This window comes from Chiloscyllium punctatum, chromosome 10 (genome assembly GCF_047496795.1).
Source record: "Chiloscyllium punctatum isolate Juve2018m chromosome 10, sChiPun1.3, whole genome shotgun sequence".
NCBI classification, from domain to species: domain Eukaryota; kingdom Metazoa; phylum Chordata; class Chondrichthyes; order Orectolobiformes; family Hemiscylliidae; genus Chiloscyllium; species Chiloscyllium punctatum.
In genome coordinates, this window is record NC_092748.1 from 70,234,567 (window position 1) to 70,260,040 (window position 25,474).

At 41.9% G+C, this 25,474-nt stretch overlaps 1 protein-coding gene across 1 annotated transcript in view; it reads right to left on the reverse strand.

Moving 5' to 3' along the window:
- Positions 1-25,474, reverse strand: part of LOC140482271 (adenylate cyclase type 10-like) — a 112,858-nt gene that overhangs the window by 54,989 nt on the left and 32,395 nt on the right. The window contains exons 11-12 of the mRNA XM_072579462.1: positions 14,368-14,557; positions 4,098-4,153 (exon numbers count right to left, since the gene is read on the reverse strand). Coding sequence (XP_072435563.1) covers positions 4,098-4,153; positions 14,368-14,557 — 246 coding nt within the window. The remainder of the gene's footprint in view (positions 1-4,097; positions 4,154-14,367; positions 14,558-25,474) is intronic.

Genomic DNA, 25,474 nt, shown 5'->3' on the forward strand with positions numbered 1-25,474 from the left:
AACTTGTCCTGATATTAAAACATTATTACTAGTCTCTAAATCACCTGAACACAGAAGAGTTCAGCTGGAGAAATATTCATGTAAATATTCACGCTACAAGTTATTCTTTCCTTTTTAAATTTCAAAAAGGTTGGATGTATGGCTGAAATCGCAATACAAGTTCAGCTGTATGTCAAACCAGAGTTTGCTAATTGAACATAAATATAATAAACAAAGGACAGAAAACATTACAGCACATTACAAGCCCTTCAGCCCACTAAGATCGTGCCAACACATGATGCCTTTCCAAACTAAAAACCTTTTGACTGTACGTGGTGTGACTCTCTCTATTCCCTGTCTACTTATACATCTGTCACATTGTCTCTGAAACATTGCTATTATATTCACCTCCACCACTTCCTCTGGCAGCTCATTCCAGGCCCTTACCACCCTCTATGTTAAAAAAAAACTGCTTCTCACATCCCCTTTAAACTTTCCCCCTTTTACCTTCGATCTATATAATTGTCATTTTTTCTTGGGAAAAACATTCTACCCATTCTGTACATGCCTCACATAATTTTGTAAACTTCTATCAGGTTGCTTCTCATTCTCTGACATTCAAATGAAAGCCAATTCCTGAATTTGGTCTTACTATATAGACATCTACTGTCCTACCCTTATCAATCATTTATGTCATTTCGTCAAAAAGCTCAATCAAATTTGTGAGATACGACCTTCCCCACACAAAGTCATGCTGTCTATCATTAATAAGTTCAAATTCTATCCCTAAGAATAATGAGTAAATCCTATCCCTAAGAATTTTCTCCAATAATATCTTTACCACTGACATAAGGCTCACCAGCCTCTAATTCCCTGAATTATCTCTGTTGCTCTTCTTAAACAAAGGAACACTGTTGGCTCCTGTGACTAAAGAGGATACAAACATTTCATACAAGACCCCAGCAATTTCCTCACCTGCTTCCCTCAGCATTCTCGGATAGACTCCATCAGGCCCTGGGCACTTGTCTACCTTCAACATTTTCAGAACACCCAACACCTTTTTATATTGGCATGCCTGAGAAATTCAACAAACTCTTCTCTAAACTCACCATCCACCACGTCCTCTCCTTTGGAATACTGATGCAAAGTATTCATTAAGAACTTCACCCATTTCCACCAACTCCATGCATAAATTTCCTCGTTTGTCCTTGAGTGAACCTACCTATTCCCTAGCTACTGTTTTGATCCTTATATATGTCTAAAGAACACCTTGAGATTTTCCTTAAACCTGTTTTCCTAGACATTTCTTGGCCATTTTATTCCTCCTATTTCCTTTGAGTTCCTTCCTGCTATCTTTGTATTATTTGAGGGCTTTGCCTGTCTTCAGTTTCCTAAACCTTACGCGTGCTTTCTTTTCCTTTGTGACTTCGCTCTCAATTTCTCTGGTCATCCAAGATTCCCAAATCTTGACATCCTTATTCTTTATTTTCACAGAAATATTCTGGTCCTGAACACTAAATAACTGGCCTTTAAAATATTCCCACATTGCAGGTATGGATTACCCTCAAACAGCTACCTCCAATTCAGTTTCCCCAGTTCTTCCCTAATATTCCCCCAATTTAGTTCTTTCATCCAAGGACTACTCTTATCCTTATCCATAAGTAACTTAAAATTTCATAATTATGGTCACTATTCCCAGAATACTCCCCACTGAAACTTCAATCAATTGGCCTGGCTCATTTCCCAATACCAGGTCTAGTGTGGCTCCTTCTCTAACTGAACTTCTTACGTATTATTTCAAAAAATATCCTGAACACACCTAACAAATTTTCCCCCATCTAACCCCTGGCATTAAGGGAGTCACAGTCGATATTAGAGTCATGCTGGAAAAGCACAGCAGGTCAGGCAGCATTTGATGAAAGGCTTTTGCCAGAACCATCGATTTTCTTGCTCCTCGGATGCTGCCTGACCTGCTGTGCTATTCCAGCACCACTCTAATCTAGACTCTGACCTCCAGCATCTGTAGTCCTCACTTTTGACTAAGGGAGTCCCAGTCAATATAGGGGAAATTAAAATCACCCACAACAACAACAACACCGTTGTTTTTACATTTTTCCATAATCTGTCCATATATCTGTTCCTCTATCACCCACTGGGTATTTGCACGCTTGTAGTACAATCCCATCATATGTATGCTTCCTATTCCTGAGCTCTACCCATATAGCCTCACTGGATGAGCCCTAAAAAGATGTCTCCTCTCAGTTCAGCTGTGGTTCTCCCTTAGCAGTACTGCAACTTTCTCAACTCTTTTACATCCCTCTCTATCTCTCTTAGAGAGATCCATAACCCTGGCACCAGGGAGGCAATACTCCATCTTGTAGTCATGCTTACAGCCACAGAAATACCTATTTGCATTCCTGACTATAGAGTTCCCTATCATAAAGTCATAGAGTCAAAGAGATGTACAGCATGGAAATAGATCCTTCGGTCCAACCCGTCCATGCCAACCAGATATTCCAACCCAATCTAGTCACTACTGCTCAGCTATACTTCGACCCTATCTATTGCACGTCAGAGCCAGTCGTGATACTATTGATCTGCTGCTGCAGCTGCTGCTTTCCCTTGAGAGAACATGCCCATAATAGTATCTAAAATAATAAAGCTGGCCACAGGGGATTCCTGCACTGCCTGCCCACACTTATTTGTCTTTCTGGTGATCACTCAACTTTTTTCTGTCTGTGTAGCCCAAACTAGTAGTGAGACCAACTCATTAAACATTCTATTCTCAACATTCTCAGCATCATGAATGCTCCAGTGAGTCCATCTGCAACTCCAGATGCTCCACTGGATGTGTCCCTGATTTCCCACATATTGTAGGAGGAGCAGTCCACAGGGCTGAGTGGCCCTGCCATTGTGAACCTTATCAACTAATAATCCATTAACTGACTTCATAAACATTACAACAATTTATTTCTCCGTCGCATACTTAGTGATATCCTAAAAGTCAACTTCCAAATGTATTATCATATAGTCCCTACAATGTGGAAAGAGGCCATTAAACCCATTGAGTCTGCAACGACCCTCGAAAAAGGATCCCACCCAAACTAAACCCCCTGCCTAATCGCTGTACTGACCTGCACATCCCTAGACGTTGTGAACATAGTTCTTTGAAAGTTGCGTCACAGGTAGACAAGAGGGTTAAGAAGGTGCTTAGCATGTTTGCCTTCATTGCTTAGACCATTGTATATCGGAGTTGGGATGTCATGTTGAGGTTGTACACGACGTTGGTGAGGCAACTTTTGGAGTATTGTGTATAGTTCTGGCCGCCCTGCTAGAGGAAATCTATTATTAAATTGGAGAGGGTTCAGAAAAGATTTACCAGAACGTTGCTGGGACTGGAGGGTTTGAGTTCAAAGGAATGGCTGAATAGGCTGGGATTCTTTTCACTGGAACATAGGAGGTTGAGAGGTGACTTTATGGAGGCTTATACAACTATTAGGGGTATAGCTAAGGAATAGCAAAAGTCTTTTTCCTCGGGTGGATAAGTTCAAAGCTAGGGGCATAATTTTAAGGCGAGAGGAGAGAGATTTAAAAGGGACCAGAGGGATAATGTTTCTACACAGAGGATGCTTCTTATGTGGAATGAACTGCCAGAGGAAGTGGTAGATGCAGGTACAGTTACAACATTTAAAAGGTACTTGGACAAGTACATGGATAGGAAAGGTTTTGAGGGATAAAGGCCAAATGCAGAGAAGTGGGACTGCTTGGAAGCTCAGTTGGCATTGATGAGTTGATCTGAAGGGTCTGTTTCTGTGCTGTATGACTCTGTGATAATTTTGCATTTACCTAACTTGCACATGTTTGGACTGTGGGAGAAAACCAGAGCACCTTGAAGAAACATGCACAGACACAGGGGAGAATGCACAAACTCCACACAGTCACCCAAGGCTGAAATTGAACCTGGATCCTTGGTGCTGTGAGGCAGCAGTGCTAGCCACTGAGCCCAATTTATAATTGCCCTCCTCACCATTACTGAGAACAGTTTTTATATTCCAGATTTATTACATCATATGAAATGGTACATTTATGATTCCCCAGTATGATTAATGTAAACTCACCTAAAAGTGGATAATCTTCCTCCTTTTCAACAGTAATTCGAGGTTTCCCAAGTATTCTGAGGAAAGAGTCTAGATATGATCTCTTAGCCAATTAATACATAAACTTCAAGCTAAAGTTATGGACTAAAATAGAAAACCACTACATATAAATTCAACTGTACCAGTGACAAGTTCATTGTACACTCCACTAATATTGACTCAAGTGGCACATAATGTTCTACCTTATTATTACAAAAATATAGATGAGCTACCCATATTACTCATTAATTCGGGGTGGGGGAAAGAGCTGCATTTGTGTATTTAGGACCACTTAAATAGCAATTGTCAAGATTTACTCTAAAATATAGGAATAATAAATCCCCTCAACTCTTGAATTGGGTCTGCCAGTTTAAAACAGAGGATGCTCAAGATTAGTTACAATTGGACAATTTGATTTGATTTGATTTGATTTATTATTGTCACGTACGTACCATGATACAATGACAAGTATTATTTTGTGTGCAATCCAAGCAAACCATACCTTACCCAACTATTTCAAAGTAATAGAACAGAATATTGAATATTGCATTACAGCTGCAGAGGAGGTGCACAGAAACTTTAAATTATGAGAGGTCCATTCAAAACTCTAATAACAGCGGGGAAACTGTTTTTGAATCTTGCTTTCCCAAGACAGCAGGAAGTGTAGACACAGTCAATGGGTTCAAGGCTGGTTTGCAGGATGGACTGGGCTGTGTTCACAATCCCCCGTAATTTCTTGTGATCTTGGCCAGAGCAGTTGCTATACTAAGCTGTGATGCATCTGGACAGAATGTTTTCTGTGGTACATCTATGAAGAATGGTGAGAGTCCTTGCAGACATGCTGAATTTCCTTAGCCTTCTGAGGAAGTAGAGACATTGGTGTGTTTTCTTGACTGTAGTGTTAATGTGGATAGACCAGAACAGACTGTTGGTGATATTTGCACCTGTAAATTTGAAGCTATTGCCCATCTCAATTTCAGCATGACTGATACAGAAGGGGCGTGTCCTCAACTCTGCTTTCATTATGTCAATGACCAGCTCCTTCATTTTTCTGACATTGAGGGAGAGATTATTATCTTTCCACTTTTCCACTAGGTTCTCTATCTCTTTCCTGTACTCTGTCTCATCATTGTTTAAGATCTGACCCACTACGATGATGTCATCAGTAAACTTGTAAATGGGGTTAAAGGTGAATTTGGCCACACAATGATAAGTGTATGAGTGCTAAAGACAACTACCTACTTTCTATTTTATATCATTGTCATTTTGACCATGTGAGTGAAACTAGATTTTCTTTTAATTCATTTGTGGATATGGGTGTCTCTAGCTGCCCAACACTTATTGCCATCTCTACTCTCCCTTGAAAAGGTGGTGTTGAGCTCTCTTCTTGAACTGCTGCAGTCCACCTCCTCTGAAACATTATCCATTTGTCATACAATTGAAACTACACTGGTTCTGAAACCCTTTTTATGAGACTTTGCCTGCTTTGAGACATTGCTAACGACGACTGCTTACTTTCCATTTATATCAATGACATTTTGCCGATGTTAGTGAAACTACTTTTTCTTTTTAATCATTTGTGGGATATGGGTGTCGCTGACTGGCCAGCACTTACTGCCAGCACTTATAGGTACAATACCGATATAATGACCACTGTAGAAGCCAAGCTGTAACACCGTGGGTGGAATCTTCCCACCACTGAACGACGTGAAATCTGGGAACATTAGATGCCATCAGCAGTAAGGAGATTCCTAACGAGAGCAGAAATTCTGAGTCTCTGGTTATATTGGCCAAGTGCCGGCAAATGGGACTAGACTAATTTAGGATATCTGGTTGGCGTGGTCCAGTTGGACCGAAGGGTGTGTTTCCATGCTATAAGTTGTTAGTGAGAGGCAAGAGGTCAGTTTGAATCCATTAGCATGCATTAACATCTCAGTATTACCCGTAGTTAATGTCACCTCTTTATGTGCTGTTTCCCATTCTCCCATCCATTGGATGGAAACTCGACGGGCAGCATTTCTTAATATGAAAGTCTGAGTGGGTACCTGGCAATGCCAGTTTGCTCCTCTGGGTCTCCATCTTGGAAAGCATGCACCAACATCTCAGGACACTCCCAATGGCAGCAACTGCCTGCACCCCATCCACAGATGTTGGCACTGGACAGATGCTAGCATCACTGCAACCTCGTGACACATCTTCGATTCAAGTACAATATCGTCCACACTTCAATGTTGTACTTTGAAGCACACCATCACCTCTCAATGCAATGCTTCTGTCAGGACTCCATACACATAGTGAAAAGCAACCAGCTCAAGGATTCAGTGAGGATACGGCTCAGGGCAGTTTGCATCTACTCGGGTGCTCACAGCATCTCTGCCTTTTTGAACTTTGCCCGTGCTGCTAGAGGTTAAAGACTTACAGTATTTCTGTCTTTAGTACAGTATTTAGCACAGACATAAACCAGGCAAATTCTCAATGCTATCAGCAGCCATCAGTCAAGGTAGTGGACATGTTGCTGTATGGCGCTCAGTGTTAGGTGGTGAGATATACCAGGTGACAGAACAGAAAGCACAGAGATTATGCAGGGTTCTTGGAGTGGGGTGAAGGAAGATACGGCATGCAATAGTAAGCGTGGTAGAGATGAGGCTTGGTGGGAGTTCTGTGAGGTCAAACAAATACAGAGTGAGTGCGAACTAGCAGAGAGAAGGTAGTGGTACCACTACTAATCACTGTAGAGGAAAGAAGGACTTCTTCCTGCACGAAGAGGTGCTCTCCAGAAACAGCTCTGACCAGGTAGCAATCTAAGACCAGGCCAGCAAAGTCTGCTGTTGCCATCTCCTCTGGCAGTACCAAGAGAAGAGGAAGGATGGCCCTCTCTACAGCCCCCTCACCCCTTTGCAGTGCCTATTTCCTTCTGTCCAACATATCTGGGACAACTCAATTGAACCATTCAGGGCTCTGGACTGACAATGCTTCACTTGGAGCACTGTTGGGCTTTAGAAGTGATGCTCAGTCCAGAAATCTTGGCAGTGAAGGTACTTCTGCCGATAGAGACTGCTACACTGATATGGGAACACATATCAGCCTTTTCCAAGTTTAACTGCACTGATAATGGACAGAATGGAAGGCGAATTTGGAATTTTCAGTCCCTCTCTCTCCCTCCTGCTTATAATACATAGCAGTAGTCTATAGGCCGCCACAACACAGCATGGCATGGTGGCTCAGTGGTTAGCACTGCTGCCTCATAGTGCCAGGGACCTGCGTTCAATTCCAGTCTCAGGTGACTGTGTGGAATTTGCACATTCTCCCTCTGTCTGTGTGGATTTCCTCCCACAATCTGAAGATCTGCAGATTAGGTAAATTGGTCATGCCAAATTGCCCATAGTGTATAGGTACATTAGTGAGGGGTAAATTTAGGGGAATGGATCTGGGTGGGTTACTCTTTGGAGAGTTGGCGTGCACTTGTTGGGCTGATTGGCCTGTTTCCACACTGGGGATTCTATGAACACCTTCAAAATCCTCTTCTTGAACTTTTCAGAGTCAAAAATATATTTTAAAAAGCCCAACAGTTAATGAGCAACTTGAAATTCTGAACTAGCATTAACCAGTAAGTAGTACACCATGCCTTGAATTGTCTTGGTGAAGGGTATACCCTATCATTTGGTGTCAGGAGTTGCTGAGCTAGTTTAGTTTATGACTAAATATTAGGACAGTTGGCAAATCTACTACCGTTGCAGGCAAAGCATTCCATACCCTTTCTACTCTCTGAGTAAAGAAACTACCTCTGACATCTGTCCTATATCTAAACTTCAAAAAAGCATCAAAAATGCTAATTCAAGTACTTTACTCATTATATCAGAAGTTCTAGTGCACACTCCTAATACTAAAGGTGACTATCATTCTGAAAATAAAGATGAAGGCATCTATTTATTGTACGATCAAATCTCTAATCCATCACGTGGTACTCAGGTGACAAACAGCCCTGGTACTTTTTCTTCCCTGAATGGCATCAACAAACCAAATGATTTCATGGCAGGGAATTACAGAATTCCCTACAGTGTGGAAGCAGACCATTCTGCCCATTGAGTATACACCTACCCTCCCCAGAGCATCCGACCCAGACCCAAACCCCTGCCCTATAATCCTGCATTTCCCATGGCTAACCCACTTATCCTATATGACATGAGTAATCTTATCATAGACAATCGACGTAACCTGCACATCTTTGGACTGTGGGAGGAAACAGGACTACCCAGAGGAAACCCACACAGACACAGGGAGAATGTGCGAACTCCATACAGACAGCTGCATGAGGGCAGAATCGAGCCTGGGTCCCTGCTACTGTGAGGCAGCAATGCTAACCACTGAGCCACTGTGCCACCCATCATCTTCCCCACTCCACAAATGCAATTTCAAGACTTGTCATCATGGTTTTTAAACTCACAAATTCTGGGCTGGAAGTCCAGCACCACAATTACCTGCTACCATAGATGATAATAACGCTGCAAGACTGACAATATCTGTGGATATAGAAACTGAGTTAATGTTTCAAGTCCAATTTGACCATTATCATAGACGTTTGTTTTAAATCATTTGCTCTTTGCATTTATTTGATATAGTTTTAGAAGAACTCAGTGCCTAAAATGTGAACAAGGTCTAATCGTAAATGGTAAAGAAAACGTCACTGATGAAATAAAAATAGATATACATTGGAGCAATAGTTAGCCAAATGGCTCTTGTAGCATCTTCCACCAATCTAAAAAGTCATGACTAATCTGATCTTGACTTTCACTGCACCTACTTAGCTGCCTCCAAAAAACCTGGACTCCAATGTCATTAAAAAACTATCTCAGCCTTGAATATATTCAATATCTCAACCTCCAAAACTCTCTGGATTCACAACTCTCTTAAAAAAGAATTCCTTATCGCTTCTATCTTAAATGGATTACCCCTCATTCTGAAATGGTGTGCTCTAATTTTAGATGCCCATGAGGAAACACCCTCTCAGCATCTACTCTGACACGTCCCTTTCAAAATTTTATGTGCATGAATAATATCAGTAATTAATATCAATAAACGTGCTGCAAGATTTTCCTATTTTTATACTCTAGTGCATTAAAGACCAACATTTCATTTGTCTTCCAAATTCACTGCTGTATCCAAATATTAGCTTTCTTGTAATTCAAGAAAGATTCCCAGATACCCCTATCCTGCAGGATTCTGCCGTTTCTCTCCATTTAACATGGAACATAGAACATTACAGCGCAGTACAGCCCCTTCGGCCCTCGATGTTGCGCCGACCTGTCATACCAATCTGAAGCCCATCTAACCTACACTATTTCATGTACCTCCATATGCCTGTCCAATGACGACTTAAATGTACTTAAAGTTGGCAAATCTACTACCGTTGCAGGCAAAGCATTCCATACCCTTATTACTCTCCGAGTAAAGAAACTACCTCTGACATCTGTCCTATATCTATCACCCCTCAGTTTAAAGCTATGCCCCCTTGTGCTCGCCGTCACCATTCTTGGAAAAAGGGTCTCCCTGTCCACCCTATCTAACCCTCTGATTATCTTATATGTCTCTATTAAGACACCTTTCAACCTTCTTCTCTCTAACAAAAACAGCCTCTAGTCCCTCAGCCTTTCCTCGTAAGACCTTCCCTCCATACCAGGCAACATCCTAGTAAATCTCCTCTACACCCTTTCCAAAGCTTCCACATCCTCCTAATGCGGTGACCAGAAGTGTACACAATACTCCAAGTGCGGCCGCACCAGAGTTTTGTACAGCTGTAGCATAACCTCATGGTTCCAGAACTCGATCCCTCTACTAATAAAAGATAAAACACTGTATGCCTTCTTAACAACCCTGTCAACCTGGGTGGCAACTTTTAAGGATCTGTGTACCTGGACACCGAGATCTCTCTGCTCATCTACACTACCAAGAATCTTATCATTGCTGACTATCCCTAATCAAATTATTCTTTTCTAGATGATTATAAATCCTATCTCTTATAACCTTTTCCAAAACTTTACCAATAACTGAAGTAAGGCTCACTGGTCTATAATTACCAGGGTTGTCTCTACTCTCCTTCTTGAACAGGGGAACCACATTTGCTATCCTCCAGTCTTCTGGCACTATTCCTGTAGACAATGACTATTTAAAGATCAATGCCAAAGGCTCGGCAATCTCCTCCCTGGCTTCCTAGAGCATCCTAGGATAAATCCCATCCTGCCCAGGGGACTTATCTATTTTCACACTCTGCAGAATTTCTAATACCTCTTCCTTGTGAACCTCAATCACACCTAGTCTAGTAGCCTGTATCTCAGTATTCTCCTCGACAACATTGTCATTTTCTAGAGAGAATACTGTCGAAAAATATTCATTAAGTGCTTCCCCTCTCTCTCCCTATCTTCCCAAACACAACTTCCCACTACTATCCTTGATTGGCCCTAATCTTACTCTCAGCATTCTTTTATTCCTTAAATACCTATAGAAAGCCTTAGGGTTTACCCTGATCCTATCTGCCAACAACTTCTCATGTCTCCTCCTGGCTCTTCTGAGCTCTCTCTTCCATACTGTAGGGAATCTAAAAAATAAAGCTCCTGCTGTTTAATACTTTGGACTCCTGGTCCATTTTGGAATGTAACAGATATCAATAGGTTAAGTGGATGGGCAAAGCATTGGTTAGATGCGGTGTAATGTGTAAAAATATCTGGTTATCCATTTTAACAGGAAGAATAGAAGTGAACAAGACACTTGCAGCATGGGTTGGTACCTGGGACTTCGATGTAGTGGCCATTTCGGAGACATGGATAGAGCAGGGACAGGAATGGTTGTTGCAGGTTCCAGGATTTAGATGTTTCAGTAAGAACAAAGAAGATGGTAAAAGAGGGGGCAGTGTGGCATTGTTGGTCAAGGACAGTATTACAGTTGCAGAAAGGATGTAACCCTCAAATGCCCTAACTGAGCCTTCACATCTCATCCTAACATAAGCCTTCTTCTTCCTCTTGACCAGAGATTCCACTTCCTTTGTAAACCACAGCTCCCACGCTCTACAGCTTCCTCCCTGCCTGACAGGTATATATTTATCTCGGACACACAGGAGCTTTTCTTTGAAAAAGCTCCACATTTCTAATGTGCAGTTTCCTTCCCCATTCTATGCTTCCTAAATCTTGCCTAATCGCATCATAATTGCCTTTCCCCCAGCTGTAACTCTTGCCCAGTAGTATACACCAATCCCTTTCTATCACTAAAGTAAACATAACAGAATTGTGATCGCTATCACCAAAGTGCTCACCTACTTCCAAGTCTCACATCTGGCCGGGCTCATTGCCCAGTACCAAATCTAATGTGGCTTCGCCCCTTGTTGGCCTGTCTACATACTGTGTCAGGAAACCCTCCTGCACACACTGGACAAAAACTGACTCATCTATTGTACTCGTACTATCATGTTCCCAGTCAATATTTGGAAAGTTGAAGTCCCCAAGGACAACTACCCTGTCTCTCTCACTCCTATCGAGAATCATCTTTGCTATCCTTTCCTCTACATTTCTGGAATTATTCGGAAGCCTATAGAAAACCCCCAACAGGGTGACCTCTCTTTTCCTGTTTCTAACCTCAGCCCAGACTACTTCAGTTGACGAGTCCCCAAACATCCTTTCTGCAACTGTAATACTGTCCTTGACCAACAATGCCACACCGCCCCCTCTTTTACCATATTCTCTGTTCTTACTGAAACATCTAAATCCTGGAACCTGCAACAACCATTCCTGTCCCTGCTCTATCCATGTCTCTGAAATGGCCACTACATCGAAGTCCCAGGTACCAACCCATGCTGTAAGTGTCTTGTTCACTTCTATTCTTCCTGTTAAAATGGATAACCACATATTTTTACACATTACACTGCATCTAACCAATGCTTTGCACATCCACTTAACCTATTGATATCTGTTACACTCCAAAATGGACCAGGAGTCCAAAGTATTAAACAGCAGGAGCTTTATTTTTTAGTATGGAAACAGGCCCTTCAGCCCAACAAGTCCACACCGACCCTCCAAAGACTAACCCACCAGACTTATTCACGTCACTTTCCATGCAGATATGTATATCAATTGGATGCATCTACACCGAATGCATCCAATGACTCTTAGTTTGCTTTCTTAGCATTCATTCAATTTGCACAATATTGAAGGTCGCAATCCTCTATATCCTTCAAATTGCTTTTTCAGGGTACATTCATGGACTTCAGCACTGATTTTGATGCTGTCACCCTCTGTGTGGGTCACATTACTTTCCTTCTTGCTCGGCATCTTTAGTGCTCAGTAACAAGATGTGGTCTCTGTGGCTTGCATTGCTTTTAGCACTGATGGTCGCAGGCAGCTTGTCTCAGTGAGGAAGATTGAGCAGTCAAGGGGCGGACATGTCAGCGCATTCTGGATTAGTGGTGCTGGAAGAGCACAGCAGTTCAGGCAGCATCCTGTCAGCGCATTGTACAGCATAGTGTTCCATCAACACTCATTTGCAGCATGTGCCAGCAGTGTACAAGACAAATGTGCTTCAAGTAAATGGCCATGTGTGGAAGTCAAAAGGACACAGTCCTTAGTGATCAGTCGGGGTACCGCCAGCATCAGTCAAGAAGCTTATTGTAATCCAGTCTAGGGAGTTGGCTACAGTCAGTCAGGTACTTGGTCCTACCAGAGTCCAGGGATCCACATACTAGCAGATTGGGCCACGGTCCCTCCTGCGAATCAAGTGGAACCAACCTGGCACTTGCAGGCAGTTTAGCTAGGTGCTGTGGAGGTATCAGGTTGAGGGTTGGCCAGCTTTTCCTGCAGTGAGACAAAATGGGGAATGATTGAGTCTGATGGAAATGGATGGAGAACATTTGTGGTGATGTAGGAGTAACAGAGAGGGTGAGGTGACCCTTGCAAATGAGGAAGGGAGAGAAAGGAGAGTAGTTTGGGAGGGTGAGGTAGGTGAGAGGTCATGATTTGATTTGATGTATTCAATAGTTAGACTGGTACCCATGAATCTTAGTGAGAGACACTGACAATGGTAAAGTGAGAGAAAGTGCTGTCCCTGAGTGTGAGGTCCCAGAGAGAAGATCATGGCACTTACACTTGTGGAGTATAGAAAATCATTGACTGTCCCATTTCATCCAAGGCACCCCATTGATCCAGGTGGCAATTTGGATTGGTGTTCGGTGGCATGCAGGAAAAGTGATTGCCCTTGTCTCCACCAACCCATCCACCTACACCTCCAGGTTCCTGTTCACAAATTGAAGAAAGATATTTCCTTCCCCCTGAGCTATGCCCTCAGAAATAAGGGTAAAGCATCACAGTGTGAGAACCAGTTCCTGGATTGGTGCTGAAAAGGAATGCGCTGTGAAAACGGTGCCAGCAGTTTGAACACCTGAAGGTTCCAGTAATGGTGAGCACATCAACTTTTCCAGCTTTGCAATATCACTGAAAGGTTCCCAACAGTCCAGGTATGTTGTTACTGAGTTGAAGAGCAGCAGGTTCCATGAAAAAAGTTGCTCTGAGCCATGATGGAACAGACACCATGAACGTCACTCAACAAAAAAAAAACTTCTGCTGGAACTGGAAATGGCTTATTTGAACAATTATCTTGTGTGGTAACATTTTATCTGGTCACTTATTGAAGTCTTTTGGAAAGGCAATCACACTGCCTGCTGGATAATGAAGTACATTAAACATCATGTAAGTTAGGATATAGACAGCAGGGCTTTTGATGGAACTCAGCTATTTAGAAGTTGAAGGCGGTGGAATTGTCAAACCTGAAATTAATAAAACCATGTTTTCAGCGGCTGAGCTGAGACAGATTAAGGCCAGACACATTAGTGATCAGAGTAACTAGTCTCGATGGTACAGACATGATATCGCAAAACTTAAGCTCAGGGTCACCTGTGAACAAAGTTATTCTGAACTAATTTTGAATATTTTTAAATGTCTGTGAAACATTTATGTTGCTACTTGATTTAATTACCACTTTGACATTGTTCTCAGGGTTAGCTGTAGATATTTGTATACAGTATATTTTAGTCCTCGGGGATAGCTTTTATTCTATATATATTTCACAGCTCTTCTAACTATTGAATCTGTCTTTTAAATATTTCTGTAGCACTAAGTAAAAACCATGGAACTCTCATTGTTTAATGGCTTAAACAATACGAATAGGTTTCTTAGTAGACAGACATTCACACTATATTTCAGAAATTGTTACTTACTTTTGGTGCTTTTTGGAGAGGTACTGGTAAATGGTACCTGGATTTGCCACACCTTTCATAGATCGTTTGGGAAGTTCTATAAAGTAGGAAGCTGGCATCTTGGCATGATAATGTGTCTCTTCATCACAAGAAACCACACCAGGATAGTGCATCATCAGTCGTGCTGCCAAGTTTACCTTCCGGCCAATCACTTTAAATTAGAAATAACAAAAGAAAGGTTTAATTTGTATTTGAGAAGGAAATGAATATAATTCTAGAGGCTAAAGCCATCAAGCAGCAAGGGCTTATTGGCCAATTTGCCCACTCATTCCCCTTTATTTTATGTTTTGACTTTTGTAAAAGAAAGAGCTTAAAGTAATGATGACTGTAACACCTCACAGCATATTTAACTGATTGGTACATTCTGATAATCACGTTGCTTTCATGGTACATATAAATGAAGACATGTACTGTTTGTAGTAAGAATATTTGTGTGCATAAATGTTATATATTGTTTTATTGCCCATAAAAAAGGGAAATAAATTAGTTATGAACCAGTTCTAGGTCTAGGTTTTCCAGGGGGCCACATTCATGGCTGCAAAGGAGTGTCAGATTGTATGTAACAGAACACCAGATGAAGAGAATTTGTTAAATTGGCAACATGGCAAGGTGGTTGTAAGACAAAGAACTTAGAAATAACTCCACAAAGACCAGTATCTCATCACCAAGTCACCCTTTATTTACATGCAGAGTCCTTGACACTGATCCAGTTCCCTCACAGCCACCTCCTAGAGTGAACAGAACCTCTGATATTCTTGCTTATATCCCCTGATTTGACCAGATTAACAGCATCAGTCAGGGAACTCACATTCAGCCAAATCCACCTGGCTGACTTGGTTACAGTCACTACATCCCTCACCCTCGGAGTCCGATAACAGAGACCAGTTCTGTGTTTGCAGCTCCTGCTGGGGAATTTTAGACTGGGTCAGCTTCCTACAACTTTGCCTCTGATGCTGGGCAGTGTGTAACACAGCAGCAGCTTTCCTTTTGCATCTGGAGCATCTCGGAAAGAAACTAATTCTCCTCTTCAGGCAGCAGACGCATCGAGGTGGCTGCTGTGTCCCTCTCAGATTCTGAGGTATTTTTAACACGTGATAGACAGGAAGAACCCACGGTTTCCAGAATAGTTGGAAAGGCAATCGAGGAGCTGGGCACCATTTTTAAGTTTGCACCTTTCATATGGTCCATCTTGTACAGTTCTATTGCACCTACCTAAACTTTATACGTCACTGGACCTGATCTTGTGTCGACCATGCCTCTTAGTCATGCAAGGCCATTTCATGGTTCATACATCAAACTTTGTCCCGTGAAGTAAACTGTTTCTCTTGCTCAGCAGAGTCTTGTGTATGGCATTGGCACTCCTGATGTCATTTCACCTTGCCCCGGCCCCACCCAGGTCCAAGAAGATCAGACTTAACCTGGTGCAGAGTCTTCTCCCCATTAGCTATTATTACACTGGAGCTATCACTGTAATTGCACGAGGAGTAGTCCTATTATCAAATAGGAAACGAGACAGTTTGGTATCTTGTGGAGCTTAGGGTATTTCTTTAAGCTTATCTTCAAAGTTTAGACTGCTCTTTTTATCAGACTTTGTATGATGGATGGTATGAGGGTATCCTTATATGACAAATACCATTTTCCTTTAGGAAATGCTCAAATTCCTTGCTGGTAAACGATGGCTAATTACCTAGGCCTGACAACTCTGGGAATCATTTATTGCAAAAGATGCATGCAGTTTTTCAATCATCATCCCGTGTTCAATGAATGAACTCTATGCATGTCCAGCCACCTTGAGTGGGCTTCCAAAATGATTAAGAACATTGAGCCCATGAAAGGACCTGCATAATCACTATGTAACCGAGTCCAGGCCATTCCTAGAAATGTGGGCAGAGCTGCTGGTGGTTATTTTTGTCCTTGATAACACTCTGAGCATTGCCCCACCAGCACGGCTATGTCTGCATCCAATCCTGGCTACCAGACATAACTTTGCATCAAAATCTTCATTTTGGAAACCCCTGGATGATCTTGGCAGAATTCAGCCAGTATCTGGCTGCGACCTATGCTTGAGACAATCACTCTTGCTAGCCATAACAATATGCATTCCTCTACTGTGATCTGGGTCTAAAAATGGTTCAATTCTGGTTGTGATGGCCTTTTGGTTCCCGTATCACCACTAGCTGTTTCAGATTTGCCAGCACCAGGCCTTTCTGCATCAAACGTGATATTGTCAGCTGTGACTGGAAGTGTGATCAGAACATTTAAAACCATTATGGACTGTTGCAGTGGCAGTACAACCAGTGGCTTATGCAACTACATTTGCTATGTGGACTCCCAGATGATGTTCCAACTTGTAATTATATGCACTTCGTATTAGAATCCATCACTGAATTCGGTCTGAAGCTATGGGTGGCACTGCTTTGTCCCCTTTAAGTAGACTTAGCAGGGGTTTGTGGTCTGTGATTATTACAAATTTACATCCATAAAGGTATTGGTGGACCTTTCTGACTACAAGTATGACTGCCAAACCTTCCTTCTCTATCTGGGCATATTTACACTCAGCATTAACCAAAATCATGGATGCATACGCTATCAGGCATTCCTCTCTATTGGGCCACTTATGAACTCATACTACCCCAATGCTGTAAGGGGAAACATTACATGTCAATGCTTAATCTTGTTTGGGATCATAATGTGCCAATATCTTGGATAGCTTTTTTATCACTTCCCTGAAAACTATGGCTTGGTTCCGTGACTGGGCTGACCCTTTTTTAAGAGTTGTTGCAAAGATGCTAGGATTGAAGCCAGGTTATGCATGAATTTTCCAGATTATTTCACCCACCCCAAGGAAAGACCTAAGCTCCAGTGGAGACATGGGAGTCAGGGCACCATTGTTTGTAACCCGGTCCTGTCGACTCCGTCAACCATATATAGGTCATTGGGGTTCATACATTTTTCCCTTCCAAGGTATACACCTTCCTGGCAGAAATGTCAAAGGACTAGGTTCAAGTTTTCTAAGTGCTCTTTATTGATCTTCTCTGTTATTAGCATGTCATTTATATAACTGATCATCCGACCTTGTAAAATGTTCTATCATCTGCTCAAAGATTGCACTGGCTGAACAAACCCCAAATGGCAATCTTGTATACTGGTACCCGTTATGGGTATTAGTTGTACCATACTTTTGGGAATTCTCACCTAACTACAATTGCAAGTACGCATGGCTCATGTCCAGCTTCTTAACGGACAGCCACTGCCAGTTTTGCAAACAAGTCCCCGTGGCGAAGGATTGGGTATTTATCTCGCTGCGAAAAGCAGTTAACCATTTGTTTAAAATCCCCACAATGGCGAACCAACCCACTGGGTTTCACAATCAGTACAACTGGTGCTGCCCATTCTGCAAACAGGACTGGTTTGACGATTCCTTTCCTCTCCAGCCTCCTCATTTCTATCTCTACTTTTGCCCACAAGGCAAATGACACTGGGCGCGCCTTGCAGCATTGTGGAATTGCTTCCTGGTCAACAAGCAAGGTGGCCTTGGCTCCTTTGATAGTCCTTCGACCTTCGTTAAAAAAATGTCCAGGTATTTAATTAGGACTTCACTCAGGCTGCTATTTCCTATTCGAAAAAGTTTGAGCCAATCAATGTGAACCTTTCTCAACCAATTTCACCACATCAAGCTTGGGACTGAGCCTTTTACTACAATCAGTGGTAACTGAATTGACTGCTTCTCACAGGAGACTGGAACTGAAGTTGTACCGCCCAATCTGTAAAGTTTCCCCAGTATAGGTTCTCAATCCAGCCGAGGTCTTGTGCAAACTTAAGGATTGTAGTCCAGAGCAAATTTCAGTAAAGATTGGTTCTGCGATCACTGAAATGGCTGCGCTGATCTCAACCTCCATTAGAACCAAGTGAACATGCTCACTAGGTGTTAATTTTGATTGGTTCTAATTGGGATATTGCTAAGCAAGTTAACTGTTCCAAACTAGATACAGGTAAACTTTCCAAGGTGTGCACTCTCCTGAATACTTGCCTATAAATTATCTTAGTCAATTTAGATCCAGTGGGACTCTTTTGTTGTCTTGAGTCTGCATAATGGCAGCAACTACAGGGGATTGCTGGCCCAGATCCTGAAGAAATTTTTAACCGTTTGGCCGAGGCGCCGCTTTGTATAGGGTTTTGCTGTGGGCTGACCTAGAATCCCTCTGTTGGGATATTTTGCGAGTGAGGCTATGCCATTGCCTGCACTCAGGTGGTGCTCCCCAAACTCTGTTGGACTGGCAAAGGTCTCCACTTCCATCTGAATACCCTGCAACTCATATGCTCTACTTGCTGCATTTTCTAATGATAAAGCCAGCCTGTTTGAAGTCCAGTTGGTGCAACCACAAGTCAGAAAATACATGCAAGGGATAGTGGGTGCAGGTATAATGGGTGACCACTAGGCAGTCCAAGATAACTAGAAAGTTAGTACCTGAGTTCCTTGAGATAATTTTGCTCACTAATTGGTTTCCTGCTCTGGTTACTACTGATTCATCTCAGAGGAGTGCAGCAAGACCAATCCCATAGCACATCAGGTGACTTAGCTATACAGGAGGGAAGGAATTAGACTGGAAGAATAGTAGTGTTAAGGGATTTTTTTTCAGTTAGGGGAACAGATAGGCATTTCTGCTGCTGTCAACATACAAGGTGGTAGGCTGTATCCCTGCTCCTGGGTTCAAAGATATCACATAGTGGCTGCAGAATATTAGATTATATTAGATTAGATTAGATTAGATTACTTACAGTGTGGAAACAGGCCCTTCGGCCCAACAAGTCCACACCGCCCCACCGAAGCGTAACCCACCTATACCCCTACATCTATATCTATATCTACCCCTTACCTAACACTACGGGCAATTTAGCATGGCCAATTCACCTGACCTGCACATCTTTGGAGTGTGGGAGGAAACCGGAGCACCCGGAGGAAACCCACGCAGACACGGGGAGAACGTGCAAACTCCACACAGTCAGTCGCCTGAGGCGGGAATTGAACCCGGGTCTCTGGCGCTGTGAGGCAGCAGTGCTAACCACTGTGCCACCGTGCCGCCCACAACCACAACACTGGAAACTACATGCATAGCATGTTTAGGGAAATGATCACACCAAAGGATAGGGGTGTGCAGGTATAATGGGTGACCACTAGGCAGTCCAAGATAACTAGAAAGTTAGTACCTGAGTTCCTTGAGATAATTTTGCTCACTAATTGGTTTCCTGCGCTGGTTACTACTGATTCCTCTCAAAGGAGTGGGGCGGTTTGGAGCAGCACAGTGGCTCAATGGTTAGCACTGCTGCTGCCTCACAGCACTAAGGACCCGGGTTCGATTCCAACGTCAGGCGACTGTCTGTGTGGAGTGTGCACATTCTCCCCGCATCTGCGTGGGTTTCCTCCGGGTACTCCGGTTTCCTCCCATCATCCAAAGACGTGCAGGTTAGGTGAATTGGCCAAGCTAAATTGTTCAGAGTGTTCAGGGATGTGTAGGTTAGGTGCATTAGTCAGCAGTAAACATGGAATGGGTCTGGGTGGGTTGGTCTTCGGAGGGTCGGTATGGACTTGTTGGGCTGAAGGGCATGTTTCCACACTGTAGGGAATCCAAGTTCAAAGTTCTAAATCAGCTGATTTGTGACAACCAAGAGAGAATATTAGAGAGGAATACCAGCATGCCCAAAATACCTGCAGAGACAGATAGCACTAATACAGAGACTAGAAAGTCAATAGAATAAGGGAGAAAGTAATGAAGTCTAGAGTTACTGGTTCTCCTGGTTTTTCATTTGAAGAAAGGTTAAAACAGAGGTACTGAGCGGTCTGCTCAAGGCCAATAAAGTAAGCAACTTGTGAAGCCTTGAGTTTTTATTATAAGTTAGAATAATAGAAGCAGCCTAAATGGGTGGGGTCAAATTCCTACAGAACCAGAATTTTGAATTTTAACTTTCAGCAGTTGCTGGGATCTTGAAGCTGGATGTGGAAGTTCTAATTGCTCTCTCTGTTACAGCTAAAAGCTGAGGTTCTCTTCCCAACGCTAGAATTGCATGTGAAACAGTCTGTTTTCTAAAATTTTCCTTTGCCAAGGGTATGTTTATGGGATATAACTACATTGGAATGGTTATTTGTTAGTAGTTAATACATATATGATTTTGTTAAGCATTTCAATAGAGTTACATGTAAGCCAATTTTTTATTTTAATTTTATTTTGTCTGTATTTTAATCATAGTGTAAAAATAAAGTATGTCTTACTTTAAGTTGGGCAGTTTGACCAATTGAATTGTATCTGGAACACAACACTTAATATTTACATATAAAATAAGAAAACGTTAGGTGCTAGGCTGTCTCCTTAGTATATTTTGAGGAGGTTTTGTCTGCTCCATAACACCAATTAAGATTGGTAACTTATAGATGCAGTAATATGGGTTTGTGGCAATAACAGACACCCCTGGTTTAAGAAAGGGCAGTTCTGAGTTTTTAATATTCAATAGACAATAGACAATAGGTGCAGGAGTAGGCCATTCTGCCCTTCGAGCCAGCACCACCATTCATTATGATCATGGCTGATCATCCTCAATCAGTATCCTGTTCCTGTCTTATCCCCATAACCCTTGATTCCACTATCCTTAAGAGCTCTATCCAACTCTTTCTTGAAAGTATCCAGAGACTTGGCTTCCACAGCCTTCTGGGACAGAACATTCCCAGGCATAAGGTGTTCAGGAAAGATGAGAAAGGAAAAAAAAATGAAGCAGAGGGGTGCTAGTATTGGTTAAGGGAGGATTCCAATGTGAAAAGAAATTCATATCCTAAAGGGTTCAAAGTCAGAATTAATATGGCTAGAGGTAATGAAAATAAAGAATGCAATTATATTTCTCAGTGTAATGTATGGACCACCAACTAGTGGGAAAGATGTAGAGGAATACATCTGCAAGGAAATCACAGATGCCAACATGATAAAGTAGTTAAAAGGGGGACTTTAACTAACTGAATATAGACTGGGACTGTGGCAACATTAAGATTGGAGAGGGGCAAATGTTCCTCAACCATGTTCAGGAAAACTTTCTACAACAGTATGAGTCCAATCCAACTAGAAAGGATGCACTATTGGCTCTAGTTCTTTGAAACAAGGTGCGTCAAGTATATTAAGAGTCAGCAGGGGAATATTGTATTCTAAGGTTTAGGTTGATGATAGAAAAAGACAACAAGACAGTTGGAATGATAAACCAGAATGAAAAGTTAATGGGAAAAACTGTGCTTGAAGAATGGCATACCTTCAAAGAAGAGATGGTTTGGGCACGGTGAAGGTATATTGTCTCAGTACGGAAATGGAAGCAGATAGTTTCCACAATAAAAACTTTAAATATGCAACAGGAGAAAACACCTTTTTAAAGTAGTGCCTTGCATATCTTTAGCAAGATATACCCTATTGGTATATTCCATTTCCTTTGAAATAAAGGCCAATATTCTATCTGACTTCCTTATTACATGTTGAACTTGACTTGTATGCTGGCTTTTTGTGCTTGATGCACAGGATTCCCAAAGCCCTCAGTGCTATAGCTTTATGCAGTCTATCGCCACTTAAATAATACTCAGCTCTTCTATTCTTTGTGTCAAAGTGTATAACCTCACATATTCCAACATTATATTCTATCTGCCAAGATTTTGCCCACTTGCTTAATCTGTCTATGTTTCTCTGCTGACACTGAGTGTCATCCTCTTGCTTTCCCATCTATTTTGGTCTTATCCACAAAATTGGTGATAGCACATTCACTTCCACCATCCAAATTACCAACGCATATTATGAATAATTGTGTCCCCAGCACTGATGCTTGTGGCAAGTTACAAGTTACCATTCTGAAAATCCCTCTCTTATCCCAACTCACTCTTCTATATTAGTTAGCCAATCCTCTAGTTATGCTAATGTACTACCCTTAACATTTGATTTGCATTTCTGTTTGTGTGTGTTAAGAAGCAGAACACTATCGTTTCTATATTATGTTGCTAGGAACTCTCACGTTGTTTATATATGCTTTTTTAATGAGGTTTTATAAACTTGGAGTAGAGCTAGACTTTACTCTCCGTATGAAAAAGACATGGAGAAAATTATGTTGTTGCATAGGTGTCTAATGACATAAGGAGACACCAACAGAGACACCTAGAAAGTCCTTGCTGGTCTAATCTTTTATTTGACTCAGTTTTGGCAAGCCCACTGAAGTGCTAACCTAGTAAGAAGACAGACCAGAAAACTGCTGGAAGCCAAATGGATGGGAAACTGAAAAGCTTGCTTTGAAGAACTTTGGAGTCACTAAGGGAAAACACTCCAGAAACCAATTATAGCTTTATTGGCTGAGCAAGAAGCATTAATACAGTGGAGTAACGTTTCACCAAATTTTGAGTGTCTGTAAGGTTGTTGTTGGGGTAAAAGAGTTGAATAATTTTCATATTTGTTGTGGGGCTGTTTCAAGTAGCTATTGCATGATGTAACTGAACTGTAGTTTTCTTTCATGTAATAAAGTTTTATGCTTTTTTTAAAAATACATTGGAATAAAGCTAGTTCTCTCACTCTGAGATAAATAGTAAAAGTTACAGTGATTATGGGTGATTCCAATATGCAGGTAGACTGGGAAAATCAGGTTGGTAGTGGATTGTAAGAAAAATAAATTTGTTGAATGTTTACAAAATGGCTTTATGGAGCAGCTTGTGGTGGAGCCCTCTAGGGGACAGGCAGTACTGGATTTAGTGTTATGCAATGAGACAGACTTGATAAGGGAGCTTAAGGTGAAGGAAACCTTAGGAGGCAATGATCATAATATGATTGCATTTGCTCTGCAGATTGAGGAGAGGATATAATCAGATGGAATGGTATTGCAGTTGAATAAAGGCAACTACAGAGGCATAAGGGAGGAGCTGGATAGAATTTACTGGGATAGGAGCCTAGCAGGAAAGACAGTGGAACAGCAATGGCAGGAGTTTCTATGAGTAATTCAGGAGACACAGCAGAGATTCATTCCGAGGAAAAAAAAGCATGATACTGGGAGGATGAGGCAACCATGACTGAACGAGGGAAGTCAGGGATAGCATAAAAGCAAAACAGAAATCATATCATGTCGTGAAGGGCAGTGGGAAACTGAGGATTGGAAAGCTTAAAAACACCAACAAAGGGCAACCAAAAAATATATAAGGAGGGAGGAGATGAAACATGAGGATAAGTTCACCAGTATATAAAGATATATAAAGAGCAAAAGAGAAGCAAAAGTGGGCATTGGGCCACTGGAAAATGACACTGGAGAAATAGTAGTGGGGAACAAGGAAATAGCTGAGAAACTGAATAATTACTTTGTGTCAGTTTTCACAGTGGAAGATACGAGTAATATCCTAAACATTCAAGAGACTGAGGGGGCAGAGCTGAGTATGATGGCTATCACCAAGGAGAAGATGCTAGAAAATCTGAATGGCCTGAAGGTGGATAAATCAGATGGACTACTCCCCAGAGTTCTAAAGGAGATAGCTGAAAAGATAGAGGAGGTGTTAGTGGTGATGTTTCAGGAATCACTAGAATCAGCAAGGGTCTCAGAGGACTGGAAAATTGCTAACATGATACCTCTGTTTAAAAAGTGAGAAAGGCAAATGAGGGAACATTACACTGATTAGCCTAACTTCAGTCATGGGTAAGGTGCTGGAATCCATTGTGAATGAAGAGATTTCTGAATACTTGGAAGTGCATGGTGAAATAGGGCAAACTCAGCATGGATTCATCAAAGGGCAGTCATGCCTGACAAATCTTCTCGAATTCTTTGAGGAAGTAACAAGCAGATTAGACCAAGGAGAGCCAATGAATGTTATCTACATGGACTTCAAGAAGGCCTTTGGCAAGGTGCTGCACAGGAGGCTACTGAGTAAGGTAAGGGCCGATGGTGTTAGAGGCAAGTTCCTAGCATAGAGAGAAACTTGGCTGTCTGGCAGAAAGCCGAGTGGGAATGAAAGAGTCGTTCTCAGGATGGTAGCCAGTGACAAGTGGTGTTCCACAAAGCTCAGTGTTGGGACCACAACCTTTCACTTTATTCATTAGTGATCTAGATGAAGGAACCGAGGACATTCTGGCTAAGTTTGATACCAAGATAAGTAGCAGGAGAATCAGCATTGAGGGTACAGGGCAGTTGCAGCAGGATTTGGACAGGTTAGGAGAGTGGGCAAATAAGTGGTAGATGAAATACATCATGGAAAGGTGTAAGGTCATGCACTTTGGTAAGAAGAATAGAAGTATGGACTATTTTCTAAATGGGGAGAAAAATCAGAAGTCAAGTACAAAGAGAGTTGAGAGGTCTAGTCCAGGATTCTCTCAAGGTAAAGTTGCAGGTTGAGTCAGTAGCTAGAAAGGCAAATGCAGAGATGGCATTTATTTTAAGATGATTTGAATATGAAAGCATGGATGTACTTCTGGGACTCTATAAGCTTCTGGTCAGACCGCTTTTAGAGTATTGTGTGCAGTTTTGAGACACACATCTCAGGAAGGATGTACTGGTCTTGGAGCATGTTTAGAGGAGGTTAGAACATAGAACATGGAACAACACAGCGCAGAACAAGCCCTTCGGCCCTCGGTGTTGTGCCAACCTGTGAACTATTCTCAGCTCGTCCCCCTACACTATCCCAAAATCATCCATGTGCTTACCTAAGGATTGTTTAAATCTCCCTAATGAGCCTGAGTTAACTACCTTGGCAGATAGGGCATTCCATGCCCTTACGACTCTCTGCATAAAGAACTTGCCTCTGACATCTGTCTTAAATCTATCACCCCTCAATTTGTAGTTGCACCCTCTCGTACAAGCTGACGTCATCAGCCTAGGAAAAAGTCTTTCAATGTCTACCCTATCTAATCCTCTGACCATCTTGTATAACGAGAATGATCTCAGGAATGAAAAGTTTAACATATGAGGAACATTTGAGGGCTCTAGGTCTATACTTAATGGCGCTTAGAAGGACTGGGGGAGATCTAATTGAAATATACAGAATACTGAATGGCCTCGACAAAGAAGATGTTGGGAAGATGTTTCA